The sequence below is a fragment of the Phalacrocorax carbo genome, chromosome 5 (genome assembly GCF_963921805.1).
Source record: "Phalacrocorax carbo chromosome 5, bPhaCar2.1, whole genome shotgun sequence".
NCBI lineage: Eukaryota > Metazoa > Chordata > Aves > Suliformes > Phalacrocoracidae > Phalacrocorax > Phalacrocorax carbo.
In genome coordinates, this window is record NC_087517.1 from 19,862,779 (window position 1) to 19,887,991 (window position 25,213).

Here is a 25,213-nt window from a genome sequence, read left to right on the forward strand (position 1 = left end):
AAATTCAACAATGCTTATGAGCTTTGTACCCCAACCCCCATTCCTCTTGTTTATTTATTTAATGTGCTGTTAGGAACTTCTCTTCTTCAGGTAATTACAAAGGAAAAGAGGAGTTAAGCCACTTCATCATGAAAACATTAAGATATCACACTAGGGAAAAAGCATAGTTTAGAGAAGAATATTTGGGGATTTCAGAAAAAAACCCCCACAATGTTTGGAGATGTCAAAAAAAAGAAAAAATCGTCTTGCCTCTAGGTGCTGAGTAACTGCAATTATCCCCACTACACCCATCTTTTCTGTCATGCTTTTCAGCAGAAGACCTTGAAGCACTTTGTGAAAGGGGAGAGAAAGGTAAAACGTGTTTTTGAACTTACCATATCTATCTACCCTAACGGTACCAAACTCTTTTGAAGGCATCTGAATATCTTTCAATGAATTTTCCAGTTCAGTGTTATTTTCCAAGTATCTGAGGACTAAACAACAGACTTAGTAAGAGTCAAAGATTAAATCCATTATTTTCAAATGCACTGCTCTTTAATTATGAACCACTTTAAAAATGCAATCTACATGTTGCAGTCTTAGTTCACTGCAGTTTTTTGTTTTTTCTCTCAATGTTTACAAGATAGTTTTCCTTCAGTCATTTAGTAATCAGAAAGCTGGTTTCCTCGTTTTTAATCTAAATGCAATTTCAGAAAAACTGAACAATTATCCAGTAAATAAGTCATACATTACTCACTGTTTTCTAGCACAATATATAATATTAAATAAACTATGAATAAACATATGCCAAGCTATATAATTTATTCTTCTGGTTAACTCTATTAATTATCTGAAATTAAATTGACCCTTTATAACTGGTATTTTAATATTATACTAAGCAATGAGAACAAAATTAAAATAAATTTACAGTGCAATACAAATTATATTTAAGACAATCCCATACTTTGATCATCACTGCTTCTGTGCAGAGTAGATACAGGCAGGCCAGGACCTGTTAATAGAGCACAAAACCTTCATGTTTGCACGCTGTCTCAAAACATAAACCTTGCAAAGTATTTGGAAGTGGGTGAATTATAAAAGCTCAGGACTCATTTCCCTCCAGTCTGCACAAGCTGGATTTTTAGTAGGGCCCAAACTCAAGCCACAGGATCCTGTAAAATAGTCAGACTGTCTCGCAGGTGAACCATATGATTGTGAGGTACTGAAGAATTAAACTTCCACTCATTAGCAAAGACTACCTATTGGCTGTCAACCATGGTTTGGATGTCAGTAAGCCTTGCCACAGAGGCCACAGCAGTTTTCTTTCAAACAACCATTTTTACAACCTGATAGAACAATTCCCTCTCTGCTGTCTGTCCTTCTAGCCCACAGATCAAGGAAGATCTTGGCATCTTAAAAAACAACATACATTTCAATTTAAGGGAAATTTTAGAGAAGATTTTCTTTTTCCCACCATTTGATTAATTTATGTCTTGTACTACCTAGCACAAGCACTTACAGGTCAGAGACAGACTACAGTCCCACTGCTTAACAAGATTATGTTAATTAGATTTTTTTGGAACAGCACTATCTATCTAAATTTTATTCCCACACACAGAGCACTTCTCTCTACCCACCCTATTGCTCACCTTACTCCCAGAGCCTCCAAATTCATTCTATGGACAGAGCTCCCCATGCAGCTCTTAAGGAGATGCACAGTGGACAGGAGTGTTTTGCACCTTTCGGGTCTACTGATAGAACTATCAAATTTTATCCTTGTAATTTTCATGAAGACACTTTTGAGCCTAGGAGGTAGTATGTTTTTCTGCTGCCAATGCATTTATCCAACGATATCAACACATATTCTTACGCAGTGCATTTCAAGATGTTGACAAAGTGAACTTCCCCACCCAACTGATCAGTGAGTCGTACTTATGTCAATTAATTCCAGATAAACTCACCATGACAATCTAGCTGATAATATTGTGCGTCTTTGCTGAAGGACACAGAATAATACTGGCATCTTTCTTGATTCAGATCACAGCTAACACATTTAGGAGAATTTGAACTGCCTTCCAAGAGCACTCTGCAAAGTAGATGAACTTCATTTCAGAGAAGAAAGACAACTTTTTTTTTTTTTTTTAAAAACGATGCTAAACAAATAAATGCTTTTTAAATAAGACAACCGAATGAACTATTATAAAATTCAGGAATAAACTTCTTATTGCTTTAAAAAGTAGAGAAAGTAGATTGTAAAATTTTGCATTCAATTAATACTGGGGAAAAAAAAAAGCAGGGGAGGTTTTCTTTAGGGGTTTGTTGCTTGAGAACTGGTTGTTTCTTTTAAAAATTTCCCTTTATTAACTAAATTTACAGGAAAATATTTTAGTTGTTTTTACAGTTTATACTCCTACACTGATTTTAATTAAATATTCTCTCTAGGATCCCACATTAGTCTATAAACATCCTAATCTTTTAATTTTGCAATACTTTTCCTTAGAATTTCTTTTTCATTAATAAATATTTTACTCATACTGCAGCAAAAATTTCTTACTTGTAAAGATTTCTTCCTCCTGGCTTTCCACCGTTTTCATTACTAATGTAGTACCTATAAAAGCAAAACATACTGGTTTAGGTAAAGCGTTTACAGTACTTTACAATATTTAAAGGATTATCTTATATGTTTAGATCAGATTTTAGTGAGTTAAGTGACACCTTCTCCCTCTTCTCCCTCCCTGCTTGCTTAGACCCTTGTTACAAGCCCTCCTAGGAATCGATATCTTAATTACAATACTTACAAAAAGTTACTGGTTACAGCTTCTATGCTGATTACCTCCCATTTTCCTGAAGTAATAGGTACTGGAGCCTGGAGGGAGGGAAAACAGGCAGGGCAAAAAAGTAGAACGTGAAGCTCCTCAATCACAAGGAGAAACCCAAGTCAGCAGTGACTACACCTTGTTACTTACCTGTGAGCCCTTTATGTAATGGATGTGCTTGTAACCTACTGTGTCGCTGAAGATTTTGTAGTAGGTAGTATTGTCGGGTGCAAAGTGAGGGACAGATGGCTGAAACTTGAACACAAGAGAGACATCTATTAAAGCAAACAACAAAATGGTAAACCTAGGTTTTGATATCTCTGAACAGAGGAGTTTCAATACTTAAATCAATGCGTCACTGAATGTAGTGCAAAAATTTTTGCCTGCTGACTTAGCAGGTAGAATCTCTAGCCACCACCCTAAAAGTAAACATACTTAAAATATTTCTTGCTCCTTAAGAAGCAGAATTTCCCAAGTATTAGTCCTGGTAATGACCTATGTCCACTCCCACCACCATCGAATCCGAAGTCCTCCAGGTATTTCTGGTTTCCTACCATTTTAGGAAACAACATGTGCATCTACTTTCAAAGCCGCTGTCTTATTCTGTCCAGTGCCAACATGCAGCTGTAAGCTATAGCCCTGGAAACACTGCAAATACACATTATCCTTGAATTTCCCATTTTAAAACACATAATTTTGAAAAAAATTCTTTAAACTCTTAATTTTTTCTTTTTAGTTTCGAAGCGAAAATTTTCCCCCCTTTTTCAAAGAAAATAAGCTGCTTTCCAAGATGAAATTTTTCTAGTAAGTAGGTGATCACTGGAACAATATTTTCATAAAGGAACTATCCATTTATCAATTGGAAGTGACAGAAATTAATGGATTCCTTCTACTGACTGTCATTTGGATGTGCTCCACATGGTAGAGAGAAAAACAGAGGAACAGAATTGAGCTGAATGAAATAAGTTATTTCTGTGATACACGTCCAAAACATCTAAACGTCAATTAGCCAACTGACACAACACAATACCTCTGAGATGTTACATATGTTTTTGAAATAGTAAGTGAAACAGAGAAGTGAGGTGACTTGCCTCCGGTCACTCAGTAAACAATGACAGACCTCGCGTCTCCCTAACCTATGTGCTCCAGGTAATCCCTTCTTCTTCCCTAGCAATATTTTTGCAAAAAATAACGTGGCAAATATTTTGCAAGCTTCTCCCTTATCACAGTCTTGCTTTTTCAAAGTGTGACTTTCCTTCAACTCAACTGGCAAGCTCTAACTTAGCTCATGACCTGGAAGCCTTATGCAGTAACACAGGCTGTTCTGAGCATTCCTAGATTAAGTATAATTTCATCTTGATTTTTGAAAAAAAGAAAAAGCTATAGATACAAAGAGAAGTTTATGTCTATATTTTACACATATAGAACTTAAGTTTGTATATACACTTATATGAATTGTATATACATATATGTGTGTGTGTGTATACCTCTCATATGTATATATAAAAAAAGAATCCCGTATCAGTCAAGTGTCATTTTATCATCCTTAAGTAGATAAGAATAAAAGAAAGGAATAAATATACCTTTCCTATCCCCTCTTCAATCCTCCCTACTTTCCACTCCCTTCTCAAATCCAGGAATCATACAGTAAGACTATCTTTTTCTTCCAGCAGCTCCTAAGATGTGGGTTGTCTCTTTAAAAGCAACAAAAAACCAACAACCTAGTTTAATGGCACAGACTCGCATTTTGCCCTCTCATTTTGCACAACTGTTTACAAAGTCTGCAGCTTGATCATCACATTGTCTAATTGTGAAGCCTTTGCTGCAGAGAAGCAAAATGTGTCAGCGTTAAGGCCTTCCTTTCCATATCAAATTTGACAGCAGGTGGGTTGATCTCTCATCTTCATACTGCGGATGATTTCATCCCTGCTGTTGCCTCCCTCTTTGCATTTCTTTAAACTTTCATTTTTGACTTCAAAAGTGAATTAGTGACTAAAGCATAATCAGTGTGTGGAAAATGCGGGAGTGGAAAGTGTACTCTGTGTTCTCATCAAAAACTCTGAAACTCATTTCTCCCTCCAAGTCTGAACTTTTGCATCTCTGCTTCACTTCCCCCAGATCTTCTGTGTAGTTCATTAGGTGCCTACTCTCTACCATGTACAAAAGGACTGAGAGGCAGCTTGGAAAGCATCATCCAGACAGTAGCGATTGGTTTGGCAGAAGTGTATGAAAATTTTAATCTGGTCAGTTACATGCATCTTGTCCCCAGTTCTCTCCAATGGATATTGGGGGGAGGGGGGGGGGGGGCGGGAGGTGAATAAATAAAACCCCAAGGAGAACCTGGAATGGTTTGCGGCAACCTGAAACACTAAAAGTTACTTTTGTCCTCTACGCTGTTCCTCCAATACGATTCAAAGGTTACAGGATACACTTCTTAATACATTTTATCACCTAGATAATTCTGGAGGTGGCAGGAAGACTGGAGAGCAGCCAAACCAACAAAACTGACAACTCCCCCTGAACAAAGCGAATTCTGAATTCTGGCTCTTGCACGCCCCTACCTACCACTACTGAAGCAGTAGGTCAGAATTAAAAAGGAGCCTGGAAGGAGCACTCTGCTTTTTGGCAAGCTGAACATGATGCACGGGTCACAGGGCCACAGTTACAGCTCCAGCCATGCTGTACTGCCAGCCCAGCCTGAGAGTTCAGAACCCAATACCCACAAAAGCTTAAAACTGGGAGCAGGGTGGCACAGCAGCTCTATTTGAGACATTTTTTCCCGTACGTGTAAAATGCAACAAGTGAATAATCAGACCCGCACACAGGAGGCATTGCAACCAGCAAGGGGCTCATATGAAATTTTCTTAACAATCAGCGTTATCTAGCATGCGGCAGTTGTAGAAATTGAACACTCACTCTGCCAATCCAGCCAGTAGTACTTTCTTCGGTATGTTGTTTTTCCTAAGAAAGAAAAAACAAACAATCCCACAACAACTATGTTTATTTTACATCAGGCTATGTTTCTACAAAGATAAACATACAGCATACAGAGATACCCTACTCCTTTCTAGTTTCGTTTATCCAGCATTGTGACTCTCCCACCTCATTTTTCTTACCTGTGGACATGACCAACTACCAGTAGCGCTTTCGAAGTCACAGACTGTGAGGACTGAAAAATTCTGAATTCTTCTGAGCCACTGCAGACATATCCTTTCATCTGTCACCCATGTTACAACACTCAAATAATGATCCCTGAAAACAGCAACAGCATTAGACATTTAAATTCCTCTCTGTAATAGCATACTATACAATAGCATTCAGCAATTCAATGAATGAGACTCATCTGGCTATTTTCATTTCAATCTACTCCTCAACAATAAACAATGATGCAAACCTAATTGTGCCATTTTTTTGGTCAATCGTTTTTGGTGCTAGTAGATGCCTTGGTTATTTTCATTCATACCAGTTTGTATATACCCACTTCCAGAAAGACTGCAATTAAATTCTAACAGACAGATCATTATCCTCTAATGCATGAAACAATAGCTACTCCAGACTGTTCATAAATCTTGTACTATGTGCATCTAGAGGAAATTCTTCTGAATATTAAGTTCTATGGGTCTTAGATTTTGGAACTTTATCCTTAGGCTGCATGAGGCTGGTTGCCTGTGAGCACTCTGAGTGATACATTGCTTTGTTCAATTTACTTCCATTCATTAGAATGGAGGGAGAGATCGTACCAAGAAGAGATATCACTATTTGAATATTTTACTTTCATCTTCAGAGTACCATCTTGTTGATACGAAGAACTGAAGTATCTGAAAAAAATATCATTTTAATGAATATTCCTGTATATTAGTTTTAAAAAGGCACCACAGAAAATTCAAGTGGTTTTGTTTACCATTACGATCTGTTAGATGTACTTGTCTTTTCTTATTTTAGATCTCTCCTATCTCCTGAAGCATTATGAACTAAAATAAAACAAACCTCCCCTCCAAGGCAAGTATACATTTTTAACTGGAATTTGCACATTTGACTTAGTTCCAAGTTCATGTTCCCTTTTTCCCCAAAGTTAGTTAACTTTGTGTGGGAAGTTTTGTGATGAGAGCGAATATCTTCGTGATCATTTGTGCGGGGGGGGAGAGGGGGACAGAAAAAAGGAAAAAGAAAACACTACAATTAGTGTGGACGGATTAAAAATACATGCCAACGGGTTACTGACCACTTTCAGATCTATTTCTAGATTACAGTTTAGAAATCACATTTAAAGAAGGTCTATTTTCACATTCATATTTGACTGGGAAGTTGGTAGGTCATTTAATTGCTACTGTCACTGGCTTCATACAGTCTACTTTAGACCAATAATATTATAAAAGCACTCTGCAGGAGCTTGTTTGGGGAAAAAAATAAAAAAGAAACTGCCATTCTTCATGTACCTATAGTAGTAGTTTCCCTTGTTTTATGAAAGGGGAATTAGCGCCCCAGTTTTTGTTCCTTCCAAGTGAGAGAAGTTAATAACAATCCTGGAGACTATAAATCCTCCATCAGACAAGATGGACAGTATGAGTTAAAAACAACAACAAAAAAGATTTACTATTATAACATAATAAATATTTAAAAGTTATTTTTGAGACTAGGAATGCACCTTCAGTTTTAATCAGCCATAAAATTTTAACTAACCCATGAAATGTTAACCCAAGTATAGAGTACAATAATTTTGCAATGCCCTTCCTCGTTTGCTGCTGAGAAGGGATATTCCTGCAATCGCTGTCTGGAGCTCTCTGCTCCAAAGATGACTTATTATTAGGAAAGATAATTTCAGACAAGAAGCATCCACTGCCTTCGTCCTCCTGTTAGCCAACAGGAGCCCCCTGTACCCGTGATGCTAAAAGTGGTGTTTAAACGCTGTATGGATTTCTTGCTGGTCATTTGTGTCAGGTTTCAACTACCATCTTACGTGGCAAAGCAGTGCCATTCCAGGCTTTCGCAGCTTCCCTTGACAGAAAATTAATCTTCTCTGAAACAGGAGTGTGGTGTGCCCCCTTCAAATGTGGCGGTACAACTGCTGCGCATATAGAAAGCTCTGGATAGTCCTGCAACAGGCAACTATTTGCAGGGGCACTGCCCCTCGAAATCCCCACCCAGCAGGTGGGTTGAGCTATGCCACCAATTCAGACTTAGTTTTACTCAGAATTTAGCTCCAAGGAAGTAAAAATAGAATTTTCTACCACAAAAATTAACCTTTCCTATCATACAGTGGTATAAATATACATACTGTGCAAATATTCATTCCTTTGTGCTTCCAGGAGCAAAACTACCCAACAGCAACATTGCCTATCACTTGCCTTTTCCTCAGGTACTTTTGCTCTTGCAAAATTCCCCAAGACTTGTTCTGGCCACCTCAGTGTTTGCAGGACACACATGCTGAGGTTTAACCATTATTTGGATCAGCCATTGGGAGAAAGAGCAAGTTTCAATCCTTGCATTCATCATTCAATACTTGATTTATCTTTGTATTAATCCTGATCTACAGAGTGTTACATTCATTTAAAAATGGATTAAGTCCATATAACTCGAGGCCTGTGTCAGCCAGATGGGTACCAGGCTGGAAGACAGATGACAGTTATTCCCCCCAGGTCACACAGCAGCGTTGTTCAGCTTTCATTAGGCATTAACAAAAGTTAAAACATAACCCTAAGACACCACAGATCTTAACCAGAACTGACCAAAGCATAAAAGGGATCATAATTCTGAGGCACTGAAGTTCTGGAGGCAAAACAGCACGCAACAGCTATGTAACACCTAGCTATTGCAGTGTTATTGTAGAGAAAGGATAGAGAACAACATATTCATAAAAACTTGCATATCTCAGTTACATAGAGATGTTAGTTACACTGTGGTGAGGACTGAAACGGAACAGCACTGATATTCCAGTTATAGCTTTTTGGCCACCACATAAAAAATGCTGGGTTTATGCAGTAGCTAACAGACCTCCTTTGCTCTTCCTGAAGTTTATCAGTATAACCCGTGCTTCCATACCCATCATGTTTGTAAGTGCAAGCCTCTAAAAATTTCCACAATACTGTTAAAAAGAAAAAACAAAACCCAAGATCTGGGATACCAAATTCTGTGTGCATGCATTTTAAATCAGTTTAGCTGCTCTTTACAAAATACATTTATATCATGTTGTGCATTTCCAGTGGCATTTTGAGAAATACAATTTTCCATTTACTGTGAGAGGTGCTGGTTTTCACCACGTCTCCAAAGAAAACAAACATTTTAAGCATAAATCTGAAGACAACCATGATGCCTTGCCTTAGCAAGGAGACTTGCTTCCAGTGAAATCAAATCTTCACTTACCATTAACGTTTTGTTTTGTGGTTCCTCCCCACCCCCCCCCTCCAGTGAATTGGAATACATATATTATAATTTGATTATACCAAAACTTGCTCATATTAAAGTTGTACTGTGAAATGACTTCACCATAGTTAGACTCCACCGAATGTGATGAGCCAAGAACTTGTCACATTCTGAATATAACATACATGGAATATGCCATCTATATATAATCACTAGGAGGATAATCTCTGTGCAGATTTTCTCTGGTAAATCTTGTTGCTACCAGAGCGGCATGACTGGGAAAAACTGCCACATACACTGAATATAGGGTGGTCACACATAAAAGCTTCTCCTCTGCCACCGAAAGAAACAAGCAAACATTTAACCAAAATTGCTTACCCTGATTTTATTTCTGCAGGTGGAGAAATTTCAGCAGTTTGGAAAGGAAACAATTTGGTATCCAAAATAAAGAGTCGCACAGTTGGGTTTTTAGCTCCTGCCTAAAAATAAAATTTTTCATTGTGCTTTTGAAGAGAGAATATTCTTGGTGAAGTGTTTGAAACTATAGACGAAGAAATTACTACAGACAGTCAGGTAGAACCAGCCAACTTCAAATATGTGAAAAGACAAGTTCTCAAATGCAGTTCTTAAGATTGATACATAAATTATCCTTTGTATTTTTTTTTAATATGACAATGTTAGTTATGTATTTCTAGATAAGAAAGACTACTACATTTAGAAACATTCCTAACTACACAGGGCTTGCTGTACCCAAAGCAGTATTTGACCGTATCTTTCTTGTCCCACGTGCCACACACAGTATCTATCAGCAAATCAAGTCCTTTGCTAACAGACAGACAAATGCTTCTTCATGGAAACCGATACCTTACATTAACTGATCATATAATAGCTGCCTACACAACAATCAAAGCTGTGACTGCAGCAGGTACTCCACTATTTTAATTGTTGTGCTACTAGGTACTGACAGCAATATAACTGTGTCAGTAAGGGCTTCTTCTCTGGAAGTACAAGTTAACTAGCTACGTCCTCATCATAACAGTTAAGTAGCTGTAGTCGACCCATCTCCAGAAGTCATCAATATTCCAAACAAAAGGGGTTTGTAATAACAGGTGCAATTTAAGTTGGCAGTCCATTCCACACCCATGTCTCTTCACAGGTGCCACACTCAGGGCAGAGTCCCTGCAGCTGTCAGTGAGCCCAGCAGCTCGCTGTGAGCATCTGCGACCCCTCTGAGGGAAGCTCCAAGGGAACAGGCAAAGGCCATAAGCTCCTAAACCTCTGGGGAGGGTAGGGAGTGACTGGCCAGGGCTGCTGCAGAAAAAGCACAAAGAGGACAAGAGGGCAGCTTTTACACCAGACGAACAGCTCTATCGATTGAGCGCTCAGCTGACTCTATCAGCTGTTCTGCCCAAGTTAATCAAATAAGTGAAAACAACTTCCTGAGTTGGCCTGGCTTCAACCCATAGTATTCCTTCCCAGCAATGGGGATGCCCAGTATTGTGGTGGTGAGTATATTAGGGAGACCAGCAATGAGAACCATGTTTGTATTGCGATTCAGCAGTATAGTGCAATTGTTGTACTCAAATTTGTACTTGTATTGTGCCTTAAGTGCATTGCTCTGCTAAATCAAAATCCCATGTAATGTCAAATAACTTCACACAGGTAAATCTTGTATTAAACATTAGACCCTCCACATGTGGAGTATCTAAAAGAACCTGTTTGGAGCATATTAGTATTAGACTCTTGGCTCTCACACCATTTAGTCCAGTGCCAACCGTGCCATGAGCCGTGGGCACAAAGTCATGTGGAGAGAAAGGGGGAGGAGGAGGAGGAGCAGCAGCTTCATGCACTAAAGGCTTCACTCACACATAAAACTGAAAGAGCTTTAGGTGTGGGCAAAGAAAGTCCATCAGCAGATTACTCCCCTCATCCCAATATAGGACGCATCCAACAACTAAAAATGCTACATTAATTGAAGTTTTCATTCATACAACCCTAACACAAAGCCAAATGCTTTGTACCAACTTCAATTTTCTAAGAGTTTTTTTTTTTTACCTAAACATCTACTTGCCATCTCAAAATTTTCTGGTGAAACAACAAAACCTTAAATCACACTTTTTTTCCTTTTTGATTTCCCCTGGAGATAATAAAATACTTTAACATTGCCAGATGCTGTTGACTTCAGAAAGAGTAATCACAGCAAGCTGTTGAGGAGAGACAGACAATATTTTCATTAGCAGAAACTGGTTAAATGAGACTACTCTCTTAATGAAACTGCAGAGCAGCCATGTTTAATAAATAACACAGACCTTGGGATATGGGATTCTGATGGTCTTTGGATACTGCAAGGTGTCGTCAGAATAAAAAGAATACTCTATAAGAGGAACTTCTGTATCATTAAATGCTGCATACGCCACAAAATTGCCATTTGGAGACCACCACAGAGCAAAATGGGTGCCAAACATTTCCTCTGAAAGAGATGAAAACGTTTAAGTTATAATAGATAAGTTGGCTCTTCTATCCTAGGTACTGTTCTCATTAGTTTTTAAATAGGATTTTTTTTAAATTGAAGTTCAGATACCAAAGTGCAGACTGTTTGTCAGGATTCTGAAATGAGACTTTAGATCAATGTTTATAATCTATCATATGAAGCTAATTCACACACTACGATTCCCAGTGACATGCTGCAAGTTAGAACTCATTTCTGTTCTTAGATCCTCACACTAGCCAGGTATTAAACTCAGGCAAGGATGCATGCTTCTGTTAAAATACAGACTTAGATTATTTTGAACTTTTCAATTATAAGAAATGAGATAACAGTTATAATAAAACAATTACAATGAAGCAACAGAAGTTTTTACCTCATAACTATATCAAGTATATTTTGCTTTGCGTTACCTTCATAAACCCAATCTGGTATTCCGTTGAAAATTTTATTTTCTTCTCCATTTTCAGTGATTTTCACATAATCTGCTCTTGGTGAAGCTTTTATATAAACATTATTATTCCAAACAAATGCCTGCAAAACATCATTGTGATTACAATTACTGTTAGAGTAAATTCTACATCCTTCCTTTGCCTCACCTAGTAGGAAATTTTTACATCAGATGACAAAAACTGTCTTTGAAAGTTGCATTTCAAACATCAAACTGATACTTAACAAACTTGAATTACTAATATAAATCACATGTAGCAATGTAACTTCAGGCCTAGATGCAAAATGCAATCAACTTGATACCGTAATCATGTCATGTATCATAGTGTTGAAAACCTAGCTATTCATTTTCTGTTGAAAACCAAGCTTCATTAGGACTTGTTTTTCACTGATTTGTCTTTCAAAGAAAACTATCAGGACTTTGGTAAAACATTGATGGGGGTCTCGGCATTGCGAATAGACCTGCAAAGATGATGCATTTATTCACAAATGCTCAGAACTCTGCTGGTTTTTGACACCTGCCTGCCTCTCTAATCACCCTCATTTTTCTCTCCAACAACTGAACAACAGAGTTTTATTCCAGAGCTTTGCTCTGTGATGCTGAAAGCTCTTTTCAACATCCTTTCCTTCTGTGGCTGGGCTCTAGAATCCCTATACTACAAGCAATAAGAATAAATAAACACCACATTCTCCTGTGATAGCTCTTTAGTCAGATCTAATGCTTACCATAGTGAATGTACAAGCCTTGCAAACACAGTGTCTGTCACCATTGCCATGGACTGGGGAGGAGAGGAGGAAGAAGAGGACAGTGGGAAAGAGTACAAGGAAGATTTTGATCCTCTAATCCCTGTTACATGCATCCATCAACATTTCATTGCTTACGGCGTAATAAGGAGATAAAAATCGCAGTGGTAAGTTGACAATTGTAATGCTGCTGCCTTTGAAAGGGATAAGCTACTGTCTGCAACTGTAAAAACATGAAGCTCCTGTGCATCTGTACATTATATGACTACTGGGGCCACTAGTACTTTCAGGAATGCCTTTTCGTTAAAGAACAGAACAAAACACACAGAGGGATTTTGGAGTCTTTCCAGCAACAGGAGTCAATTTGGAAACTAGTTCAGCTACTTTATCTATCAGCATGAAAGTCCCAAAACCTCAAGGGTACATACAGTTTGAGCTTCTATGTCATGTGTGCAAAAGCAACTGTTCATGTAAGTTTCGCTTATTTTTACTAACCAGTTTGTGACCAACAGGTGACCAGGATATATATTGTATATCAGTAGGTAGTAGCTTGTCATCTAAGGTAGAACTGGAAAAACAAAACCAAAAAGCAGCTAAGAGAAATCTGTGAAATACCATTTCATTGCAAAATAATGTTAAAACTATGTCTCGTGCAAAAATTACTGACCTGCTATTGAAATCATAGATGTGATATGAAGCTGTATAGGAATGCCTCCACAACTGCAAAAGAATTATTTAAGAAAATTAATTTCGTAAGAATTCACATCTCTTACAGTTTGAATTAGCTCTGAAACCCTCCTCACGCTTTTGCTTAAGACAGAACGTGACGAACGTACAACGGTAACAAATCTGTGCAAGGTTTAAGAAAAGGCTAAAGAATCACCACCCCTCTGGAGTCATCTCTTAAATACTATGACAGAGGCCACTGACTGCTTAAGGACAGAGAAACAGAGGTCGGAGATGCTGCAGATTTTCAGAAATCCTTGTAGCTACACGACAGATTATCATAGCTATGCACAGTTAATCCTCCTCCTTCTGCCTTACTGGCACACTTGCTGTTTTCTGTCTCATTTTCCATGCTGTATTATTTAACTTGGCATCTCATTGTTCAGTAGTCCTCAGTAGTCCCAGCAGTATTTCTGTAGCAAGGCCACCTTGGAACAGGAGGAACACCCCCATTCATATTCTCACAGAAATAAACCCTTTCTCTCAGAAACCTACCTCTTGAAGTCTGTATCATTCTGTGAGCACTTACAGAGAGAAAGATGATGATACTGCAGACACATTTAGATGTATTCACAATTTGGGGCTGAAGAGATTTGATTTAGCCCATGTTGTTGACATGCTACAATAATGCTACCTTCTATGATGGTTCTTGAAGGTTTGTATGAAGATATAAAACAATAACTTAGTACTACACAACCAGATGGCTATTACATAAGAAGTGTCTATATCCTCATGATTCATTTTGTTACTCTGTTTTCTTGCAATAAAGATTAATAATAACATAACTTTCGATCACTATTATATAAAGGTTAAAGAATCTTGCTTCAGCATTAAAATAAAATTAACTCTTATGACTGCAACAAATAAAATACTACAGAGCAATAAATCATGAGTAGAGAGGGTGCCTAGGGTGGGTGGAAAAATATAAGGCCTTTTGTGGCCACTAATGATGCAGCTGTAAGTCAAATGATTCTGAACAATTCAGAAAGACAAGAGGTAACTGGCTTAGCAGTACCTAGCACGGAAGCTAAAACTGCAAAAAAAGCAATGACTGAGAGCATGGGTTGTGGCTGGTGCAGTGTGACAGGAATTCTTGGGCTGCAAAGCCACAACACGTACGCAGAGCTCAGAGACACAGTGGTACAGGTTTTCATGCCAGCTGGCATAAACGTGGGTTGACCTTTGTTGCATGGTTCAGCACTGAGCCAGGCTGAGGCATTATGCTAGAGGTTTTTCCCATGCTTCCTGACAGTAGGGAACAAGGACACCCGAGTCCACTCCAAGTGCAGGAGGACAGTTTTCTCTTATAAGCACATGCTGCTTTTCATTCACCTCAGTTTTAAATTCTTACGTCCTAACACCACAACGTAATAGCAACATATATACATAGCATATATGTACAAGTGTATCTACTCATCACTTCTTACCCACACAGCTCCTTGGGCAGTCATGCCTATCTACTCCTCTGGCTTGTCTCCCCAGATCAACTGTCAAGCCTCACTCTCGTTGTTGTATCTCTCCATCCACTTTTTATCCAGCTTCTTTTCTCAGGCCGTCATCTCTTCTGCCAAGCTCACAGACAATACCAGTCGCTCTCCTCCTGTCTGCTCAAATTCACCATTCCCCTGCAGGCACCCATCTCATTCATCCATCCTCCTGCATTTCCCTCACAATCTCTCAGCCTCTACCGTCCCTACTTTCAAGGCCACCTTCTTGCTCAGTTGTTCCCAAACCTTTATTTCCCAGTTTCATCCTCAGAGAAGTAAAGTGCACTTGTACCTTTGTATAGCTGTACTGCAGAAGAGCAAACTTCTGGTCAGGAGACAGTATAGCTGTGGTTGCCTTGTATTTATCCTGTCAACAAAGGGCAAAAGGAACACTTTAAGCACTTATTCAAAAAAATCTGCAGAACAAAATATTAAATTAAATACCTTTCCCAATGTCTGTATATATTATATATAAGTCAACGTACTAATATTGTATTCTCCAAGATTACTGAGGATGTTCCGGTGCCAGCATCGACACGTAGCACACTCCCATTAGCTGTTTTGTGCAGATACTGATTTCCTAGAAGAACAAGAGAGCTGCTAATAAACAAGTAAAATGCTCATCAGTTACTTCTCTTTTCTCCTTGTTTTCAAGCAGGAAATAAAATTCAAAGATCTGGTCAATGTTGTGTTTCCCACTTCGGTAATGAAGGGATGGTTATAGCACAAGAACATTCACAAAGTGTAGTCCTGGCTCACAGCCTCTGCCTTCTGACATCTCTTTCCCTTGGGGCAGTAGGCTTATTCAAAAGGAAAAGCGCTCTGTATCCTCCTGTTCCCTGATAGCCTGATGCACAGGAAGCTGACACACTTCAGAGTATAACATATTTCTACAAAAAAGATGGACGTAAGTATGTTCTTTTAGCAGTAGGAGAATATAGCTTGCCATGAACATGACCTTGCATCTCGGGGCGGGGGGGGGAAATCACAACTCTTTGACCTACGCACCTTTCTATAATGGCATCATTAAATAATTTAACCTTTTTTTTTTCAGGGTACAGCAGTCACCTCAGCATGAGGATACGTGTTTACTGAAGGCAGTACATTTTTCTTGACATTCTTGCTGTACGTATGAATGAATTACCTGAAATCCACTGCAAATTATGTGTTCTGTACTTATAGTCATTGTTCAAGTAATTCTGTAGAGTGTATGTTCTTCGTGAATCAGGCTCAGAGGTGCTTTCTGAAAGAGAGAGACAGAAAAGAGATTTTGATGTTGCTGCATATTGTTCCATGCCAGCTTCTTAACCTGACCACTAAAATAAGTGGGGTTTTTTGTTGCTTGTTACTGATGTGTTTCAGCTAACCAGCTCTAAAGTACTAGCAGTGAGAAGTCACCAAAGCTTTACTGCAAGATAAATTCAGCAAGCATAAACCAAAGGAGTACCAGTGAGATCACTCAACAAACTCATGCAAAGTCATGCAAACTCAACAAAATCATGCAGATGCCTTTTCTCTGCTGGTATTTTACTTTAAGGTATATAAGAGCTGTTATCTTTTGAGTAAATGAAAATACCTTTTTCACAGTGACAAAAATAAACAGAAGGCTTCTAGCCCTCTTATCTCAAGAAACACATACTTGTAGTCCTCAAAAATTGAAAAGAAATTATCTTAGTGCCTTTCCCCCTATGCTCACTTTGGGAACTTCACTGCAGAGCTGACTGCTAATATTGGCATCAGACATCAATTGTGGGTGGATCATGCAAAGCAGAGACGTACATGCTTATGTTTGAGAGTGGTGGATGTGCAAGGTTGTCCAGATGAATGAAATGTGGCATCCATGTGAGCAGATGTACAGACCTTGAAAGATACCCTAAAATTTAAGTGGCTGCTGTACTTTATCACATATTCTGTAATAGTTGTGTTCCTGTTCATGAACCCTTCAATTGTGAATCATCCGCTTATCATTAAACTCAAATTTCAGAAATGTCTCAGATAAAAAAATCTGAGGATCAGTACAATTTTCAGGGAAGAGATAATTAAAAAAAATTAAATCACAAATGCTTACTGATAATCTTATGATGAAACAACTGGTTAAATAATTATCCTGCTCTGGATGTGTTTTTCACCAAGGCATCTTAAATTTGCTGTGACATTACTATGTTGACTGCAAAATTAAAGCCAAGTAACTCGGTTACTATGAAAAGACTAAGTGAAACTTTGAACCCAGTTAAGGTAATGAGTTTGGTCATCAACTCCAGTGTATTGCAGTCAACTTTTACGAAAAATACTTCTGTCTTACTGGCTGCAGTGCACAAGCTACTCTTTCCAAAGTCTGAAAGGTTCAAATAATAAGAAGAAAAAAAATTGGTTTGTGAGTCTTTGGGGTCTTTTTCCTCTGAAAGCAATGACTACAAGTTTTAAATTCAGGTGTGCATTTCTCTCCCTGCTTCCTCCCCTGCCTTTTTTTTTTTTTTAAATTAATGGAAGCCTAAAAACTACCCGCGTACAACTCTACACACTGCAAAAGGAAGCAATTTCTATTTCAACTGGCTACGTCATTCCTTTTTTATTATTACCAGTACAAATCAAAAGACCTAGGATAAAAACAATTGATAAAACTGCTCAAGTACAGATGTGGTGACGGATCAGCCAAGATAATAATTTGCCCCAATCAATTCTGAAAATCTCAGTCTTTCAGATACTTTTAAACAGACAGCCTCTTTTTTCATTATGCTGAAGAAGAAAAAGAGCGCAAAATCTTTAGGGACAGACAGACACACACAAAAGCACCTCACAATAATTTTGCAGGTTATCTTTCTGCAGGTTAAATACATGTGACATCTGGAAACACAACAGGAAGATATTTACATCAGCTATTTCAGTTTTACTCTTATTTCCAAACAATAAGCACATTGCATATATACAGCACAGACTGTACAGCCATTGCTGCAATAAAAGTCAAGAGCTATAACAAACAACAATTTCAGTCTAAGATGCCCAGCAAAGTTTAAAAAAATTGCTTGCTTGATTCTATCTGGAGTCTAACTGTTCTAAAAATTTACTAGGATGGATGCCTTGCTCATGAAGTTCCTGCGATAATATTAGTTTCTCAGGTTAATTATTCTGTATTAACTGAATATTTAATTTGATGGATTATGAACAAGTGTGCATTTGATATTCATGCACAGTTGTCTAGTTGGGAATATCACTTCTCTCCTTCCTAATTGAGAAAGTGTCATTTTCAATTAGAGGGGCTTCTGAAAGCAACAAAATTCTGTCTTGGAAAAGGAGGAGCAATTTAAGACAGGTGGCTGACGAACAGGTTTAGGGATTTTTCCAAACTGATGAATGTTTTCCCCCCCTGGTGACATACATATTTTGCTGAGGTCTCATTACTAAAAATCAGGCCACTATTAAGATTTGTTGGCTGTGTATAAAATTAAAATTTCATTTTCTGTCAACACCTTCCACATAGTAACTGATTATGAAAACATACGCCAAGCTGTAAGGGTATAGCCATAAAAGTTCTAGTTGAAGTATTTTCTTAATTTGTGAGATAGGCCACTACCAGTATATTCTTACTTATCCACATTATGCCACCAACCAAAGATACTCCACATACATTGAATTCTGCATTTTGGTTCTTCGTGTTCAGATTCCATTTGGAAAAAAGTGTCAAACAGGTTTATTTTGACAAAATAAAGTAGTTGTTGACATTCAAGAGCATTTTATTGGCTTTGAAGATTGGATACAGGTCAATGTATGTTCATATTTTAGCAAAACAGCTTCTTTCACTCTTAGGTTCCTCAGAGAGGCTGTGAAGTCTGAATTTTTTTCTTGCTATTTTTCTTTCTTGACTATTCCAGATACAGACTTTGTTTTCTAAATTCCAAATGACTAGCTTTTCATCTCTACCCTATTCTCACCCCCAGCAGCACATACATATTCCCACCATCATAATGACACACTGGAAATATTTACACCATAATACCCCTGTTACAACAGCAAAAACTTAAGTAAGTCCTTCTGGGAAGAAGGCTCTTAATCTTTTATGTAAGTGGTACTCATATGAAGTTGATAAACAATTTCAATTTTGGGTTTTTTTTAATATGTCACCCTTTCTCAAGGGAAAAATTGAGTCAATTTCTGTAGGTGTAAGGTATAAAGTAAACAAGAAGTTAATTATTGTGTATGGTTTATGGTATGACACATCACCATACCAAAATCTAAAGCTGTTGACAAATTACATTTGGTATATGTATTGTTTATTCCTCAGTGTCAAGGCACATTTTACTGATTTCCATATGTAATAAAAAAGAGCAAGAAATTATGTAACCAACTTAAGAGAGATGGAAAACTATAAAACCAGTAATAACAGATGCTTTACTGCATGTTCACCACTACCAAGAGAGACCTGGAAGAGCCACAACAAGGGAAAGACGAGTACAAGCATGACGCTCAGCAATAATGAGAAAGAAAGGGATAGAGAAACTATAAAAATCAGGAAAGCTGAATGACTATTGCCATTTTTAAGTGACAGCAAAATGAGAGCAAGAAGGATCTGCAATCTAAGAATGTAATTCAGGAGCAGCATGAGAAATGCAAGAAGGGAAACCTGACTGATTCAGTAGTTAGTCAGAAAAGTGAGTGACATTTCAGGCTATTTTTTCCAAACCTTCCTTCTTCCCTGTTTCTCTTCCAACATGTGTAAAAAAGTACTCAGAAACCTTCCCCCCTACACACAAGCCTCCAGTTACTACCTGAGATATGTGACAATTAGAGCCCAGAAATGGATTTCCAGCAGGGAAGAAAGTAAAAAAGTCTCTGCTGGGTCAGGCCAAAGGTTCACTTAACCCAGAATCCCATCTGATCCCCAGTGGCCGATACTGACCATCCCGGAGAGACCATAACCAATGGGTGCGCACAGTGACACTTCCCAGGGCAGTTCACCCAGACATCTGGATAAACTGCTGGAGTCTTCCCCAGAGGGAGGTAATCATTAACTTTGTAATCAAAGCTCTGCAGTCCCTCTCAAATTTGCCCCATCTCATGCCAAGCAAGGAAATAAAAATAGTGAAGTGTCCCACAGATAGCAATCCACTGCTGATGATTTTTTTTTTTTAATATGTTACATTGCTCAACATTTGAATTAAGGTAGATAACCAAGTTAAATGACAGTTACAGAAGTCAAGGACATATAGCAGGAAAACATTTCCATTCTCTATGTTTCCCTTCACTAGATAGAAAAGTAACATATCCACACATAACACGAAGACTACAAGGCTCCTGTAATGCAGAGCAAGGTGTATGAATACCTGGTGAAAAGAGAATAGTTAGAACGGTCAGATTCAAGCCAAAAGACTGTTTGGTCAGACAAATCTACAGCGTACTCACAACCTGGTAATTAACCTGCTGTATCTCCCATACAACCTTGGAGAGAATTTCAGCCACGATTTTGGTTAAAGTCCTTTGAAGCTAGGTTATTGGAATTAACTACTGCTCACTGTTTATATAATGGTTCTGTAAAAAAAAAAAAACAACCACACAGAGTTAAGATTCTTATCTAGACCTTAATTTTTTAATCTAAATTCAAAGAGATTCTACTTCAAAGATAAATTTCTGATCCACAGATTTAACTTCCCTTACAGATTTTCTAGATTTTCCCCCTAAACAACCTTAAACCTAACGCCTTTCAGAAACTGGAATAATACAGGACCCCTTATTCTCAAGAAGACAATGACAGATCACAGCTGCCAGCTTAGTTCCCCTTGTGGCACAGGTCTTCAGATAAAAGGGTTGTATATCAGCCAAAAGCCTCTCTGTATTTTAAACATACTGTTCAGTTGCAAGCAGGGTGCTGACATTGGCAATACATACTCCTCCACACCACCCAGTCACAAATTAGCTTAGTTCAGGACAGAATGCAGATAGGATAAACAGGAAGGCTGTAGATAGGACCATCCCCAACGGAACAATGATGAGAGCTATTTGGAGACTTTTATTTCCTTCTCAGTTGTACATTAACACAGCTGTGAGGAAGATCTGCAACCTCAGCTCTCCTGAGTCCTTGAAGCACGAAGCTGCCTCGTTTCAACTTCAAATCCAGGATGACAACATGAACTTACTAGACTTCTGCTGCCAGTAACCCTCATCTCTATTTCTGGTAGCTTTCTACCAGCCACTAGTAATATCCAACACATCAGTTAGGCATCAGACTCACAGAGTACTCTCAGGCACCTTAAGGTCATTAACTTCCCCAGCACCTGCTATGCTTTTCCAACCCCTTCTAGGCACATTTCTATCAAAAGACCACAGCAGCCCACGCATAGTATCATCTAACCATGACAGTGATAAGCCTTCTCACTTAGTGAATATCTCACCCTTGGAGAATTAGACCTCTGGGTGAAGGAACGTGGTTTGTGACCAGAGATTTGTATAGGACCCCCCACTACAAAGCTGTTTATGACTTGCTGATGGCAGCAGAATGATACTAGACATTGCACTGTCTCCTTTCTGCTCTTCTTATTGGCTACTCTTCCTCTCACTCCTGGCCCTTCTGCCCAGCTCGCCATAACAAGAGCTGCTGTTCGAGAAGAGGTAATGGTGTATGGCCACTGGATGTTTGAATCTGCCTTCTGCGTGGAAAGCGACAGGAGGGAAAAATTGGAGAAGCACAAGTAAATGGGTAAGTGAATCATGAGGAGACAGACCACCATTTTTTAGAAAATACTCATCCTTTAAGGGTAACCACTTGCTACTGGAGTCACCTCTTGAATAGCCCCTCAAAGCACAACAATGCTTTGATAAACAGACTTCAGATACAACCCCAAGGCTGTTTTGAGATTAAACTCTCTGCTGCAAGTAGCCCCATGTGGTTATTAAATACAATATAAGGTGGCAAAATAGGCAGTGGGTATAAACAGAAAGTATAGAATTTTGTATACTGTGCTGGCTGAAGACCCTCAAGGTAAATACTGAAGGGCTGCACCCAAAATTAGGGAACCCTTTTGCAAATTTAAGTCTGCAGTATTTGCCCATGCTAAATGGGTGCAGAAGCCGAAGTTCCACTTGCCAGGCCTACAGCCCAGCCAACAAGCCAGAACTCCTCTGGAGTGGCAAAATTTCACAACCTTTCACAGCACTGGAGCCCATTTATCAAACTAATTCTGTGTTGCATGACTACTAAGCTTGTGAAATTAAAGTACATGAAGAAGCATGACAGGGAGAAAAGCAGCAGGCCAAAGGTAAGAAATCCAAACTCAAAATCGTCTGTGTATATCAATAATCATAATTTTCACTCCCTGCACAACTCCTGAACCGTTGGGATGAAATAAAGACTTGATTGCAATTACAATGACTTTTATCAGAACAGACCTTGATTTCACATCGTCACAGTCATTTGAGCTGCTCCTCCTCCCCAACACCCCTCAATTTTGCCACCTTTCATTTTGTACTCAGTCCAGCACCTGTACTGTCCCAGGAGACATCCTCAGCTGACTCGTATGCCCTGAGGTAGTTCATAAAAGCCATATAATCAAACCGTCCATGATTAAGTGCTCTAACATATAAAGAGGCGATTGTAAGTACACCACCTGTACACTCTCAGCAAACAGAAAACATTTGTTTAGCACCCTTCAGTCAAAAATTCAAAAGCACCTTGCAGCTCCTGAACTATAATGGTCACAGCTGTTATTCAGATGTTTCCGCTGGCCTGATTTGGGAAGAGACATGAATTCAAGTTTTTTAACTGGGACCTCTCCATCTCAGTCCTTATTTTATCCAGAGAGACCTAGTGAACTACCTGTATGTGACAGATCATTTCCCATGCACTGATTTGAGCCAACAGTAAGAAGACTGACACGTTGCCCTACACTTTTACAAGCAAAATGATGCAAGCCAAGGCTGACAGCATGGTGATATTCTGTATGTCATCCAACAGAAGCGTTTCTTTAAAGTAAAATCTATTTACTATGTACTCAATGACTGGTTCTAAATTGCAGCCACTTCTACAGCAAAAGGATTCCTATGCTACAGTTTATGAAAGAAGAAACCCCATTTGATTTTCAGTAAGACATAGCATTGGCATTAAGGTGGACAAGCACCAACTCTTCAGCAGAGTTCAGGCCTGCATACCGAATTCTTTCACTAGGTGTTATGCCTGCACACATGCATCTGATAAGGTATCAAGACCCTTTCTCTTGCTCTTCCCAACTTCTGAATCTAGGAATATTTTCTGTCACCTCAAAAATCTGCTTTTTTTAAGGTAAGTGGCAAAATGCTGCCCAGAAATAACAGAAAAGAGACTCAGCATCCACTGATGCAAGTTTTAGCCCAGAAGGTATGTATCTGGAGTTTGAAAATCTCATTTTTAATGACTGTGATATTAATAGTGACAGAGCTGAATCGCAAAAAAGTTTAACGTAAATTATGCCTTATGACCATTAGTGAAACAAGTTTTGCCTCTTTAACTGACATACAAAAAACCCACCAGAACTTTCGGTGCACATAAGCAATTGCCACGTTCATTTCTGAACGCAATGTCAAAACCAACATACACATCTTGACACTTCTCAGGGCACACCTCACAAACAGAAGACCACCAAGTCTATAAAACACTTCGTTTCCTTACAGTTTGCAGTGCTGAATTCTACATGTCATGACTGCTCAGCTGTTAATCGTAAGAACACAAAAAGAGAGATTAACCTGCCGCTCTGTCCTACCAGCTGGAAGCAATGCATTGCTTGGTGAGGATTTAATGCTGTTTCACATTAACATCCAGAGCTACAAGGACAACCTTGAAAGTACAAACTGAGCAGAGTCCAAAAATGCACTCCGAATCTTTTCCTACTTTTCTGACCTCTGTAACTGGGTCGTGTATATAATTTCCCTCAACAACGCTGACAAAAGTTGTGCATACAAAGAAAATTAGAGGGAACATGGCCTCATCTCTTCAATACACCCCAGAAATGTGATTAACTGACACTTTGCTGCTGGTTCTAGAGGCTTCAACTGCAATAGGAAAGGAAAATGCTGAAATGATAAGGCTTATAACGAGCATTTTCTCAGCTCACACGGGACTCGAGGGGCTTTTTAACTTCCCGCCCCGGGCCCCCCATCCTTCCAGGTGAGACACCTTGACGAAGTACCTCCCAGTTTCCCAGCAGCTCCAGCTCTGTCACCCCGGTTCCCAAAAGCACAAACTTTGAGCAAAACTTTCTCCCCGCTGCAGCGGGCGTCGCGGCCGCGCATCCCCGAGCCCAGCGCCGGCGGCCGCAGGGTCCCCCCCGCCCCCGGCCCGCCGCCCTCCCCGGCCCGGCCCCGCCGCGGACTCACTGCCGGTGAGCAGAGCCAGGGGCACGGCGATGACCGTGACGACGACGGCGACGCCCAGGATCCCCAGCAGCCACTTCAGGATGGTCTGCAAGGAGAAGTCCCGTCAGGCGGCAGCCGCGGCCGCGCACGGCCCGCCCGCGCTGCCGCCCGCCCGACCGCCCCCTCCCCTCTCCTCTCCCCCACCCACCTTCATGGCGCGGTGGGGCTGGCGGAGCGGCGCGGGGCTGGGGGGTGGCGGGCCGGGCCGGGGCCCTGGGGGCAGGAGCTGAGCCGAGCCGAGCCTTGCTGAGCAAACCTTCCGGCGTGCGGCTTGGCGGTGCTGCCGCTGCCCTCGGGGACTTTCCCCGTGAGCGGCGCCGGGCGGGGCGGGCCGGGGGCGGCCGCCGCTCGCAGGAAGCCGGCAGCGCCAGGCACCGGGGGCTCCTGCGGGAGCTCGGCTTTCGCGCTGGCTTTGCAATTTCGCCTGTTTGCGGTTTCTCCTTCAGTTCAAGCACGTGGAGCGCGGTGACGTACCTGTGCATTAAGGAGGAGGGACCTTTGACACTGAAAGGGTTTCTGAAGGAAATCAGATAACGGCCACAGCGAGGTCCCAGAACTGAGAGGCCTTGGAACGCTGATGGCAAAGCTCCTAAGGCGTTGATAACACCAGCATTTCTTGTAAAGTTTCTGCTCTTTGAACTAATTTCCCTGGCAATCGAGTCATGGAAAGACTGATAAAATTGCAGGGAGGGCTTATATTTCTTTGGCATTGGTTCTTGGCATGAAAGAGAGATGGATGTCTAGGTCTGCAAAATGGAATTTTAAATTAAGAACAGAAAATGGAAGTATAT

At 39.8% G+C, this 25,213-nt stretch overlaps 1 protein-coding gene across 1 annotated transcript in view; it reads right to left on the minus strand.

Moving 5' to 3' along the window:
* Positions 1-24,861, minus strand: part of DPP4 (dipeptidyl peptidase 4) — a 41,050-nt gene extending 16,189 nt beyond the window's left edge. Inside the window, exons 1-18 of the mRNA XM_064451469.1 lie at positions 24,571-24,861; positions 24,384-24,468; positions 16,192-16,290; positions 15,533-15,627; positions 15,340-15,414; positions 13,502-13,554; positions 13,330-13,402; positions 12,054-12,174; positions 11,465-11,625; positions 9,534-9,634; positions 5,912-6,047; positions 5,712-5,756; positions 2,946-3,050; positions 2,778-2,845; positions 2,534-2,587; positions 1,941-2,065; positions 944-991; positions 375-473 (exon numbers count right to left, since the gene is read on the minus strand). Of these exons, the coding sequence (XP_064307539.1) occupies positions 375-473; positions 944-991; positions 1,941-2,065; positions 2,534-2,587; positions 2,778-2,845; positions 2,946-3,050; positions 5,712-5,756; positions 5,912-6,047; positions 9,534-9,634; positions 11,465-11,625; positions 12,054-12,174; positions 13,330-13,402; positions 13,502-13,554; positions 15,340-15,414; positions 15,533-15,627; positions 16,192-16,290; positions 24,384-24,468; positions 24,571-24,576 (1,549 nt within the window). The 5' untranslated portion in view covers positions 24,577-24,861. The remainder of the gene's footprint in view (positions 1-374; positions 474-943; positions 992-1,940; positions 2,066-2,533; positions 2,588-2,777; positions 2,846-2,945; positions 3,051-5,711; positions 5,757-5,911; positions 6,048-9,533; positions 9,635-11,464; positions 11,626-12,053; positions 12,175-13,329; positions 13,403-13,501; positions 13,555-15,339; positions 15,415-15,532; positions 15,628-16,191; positions 16,291-24,383; positions 24,469-24,570) is intronic.
* Positions 24,862-25,213: the final 352 nt, after the last annotated feature.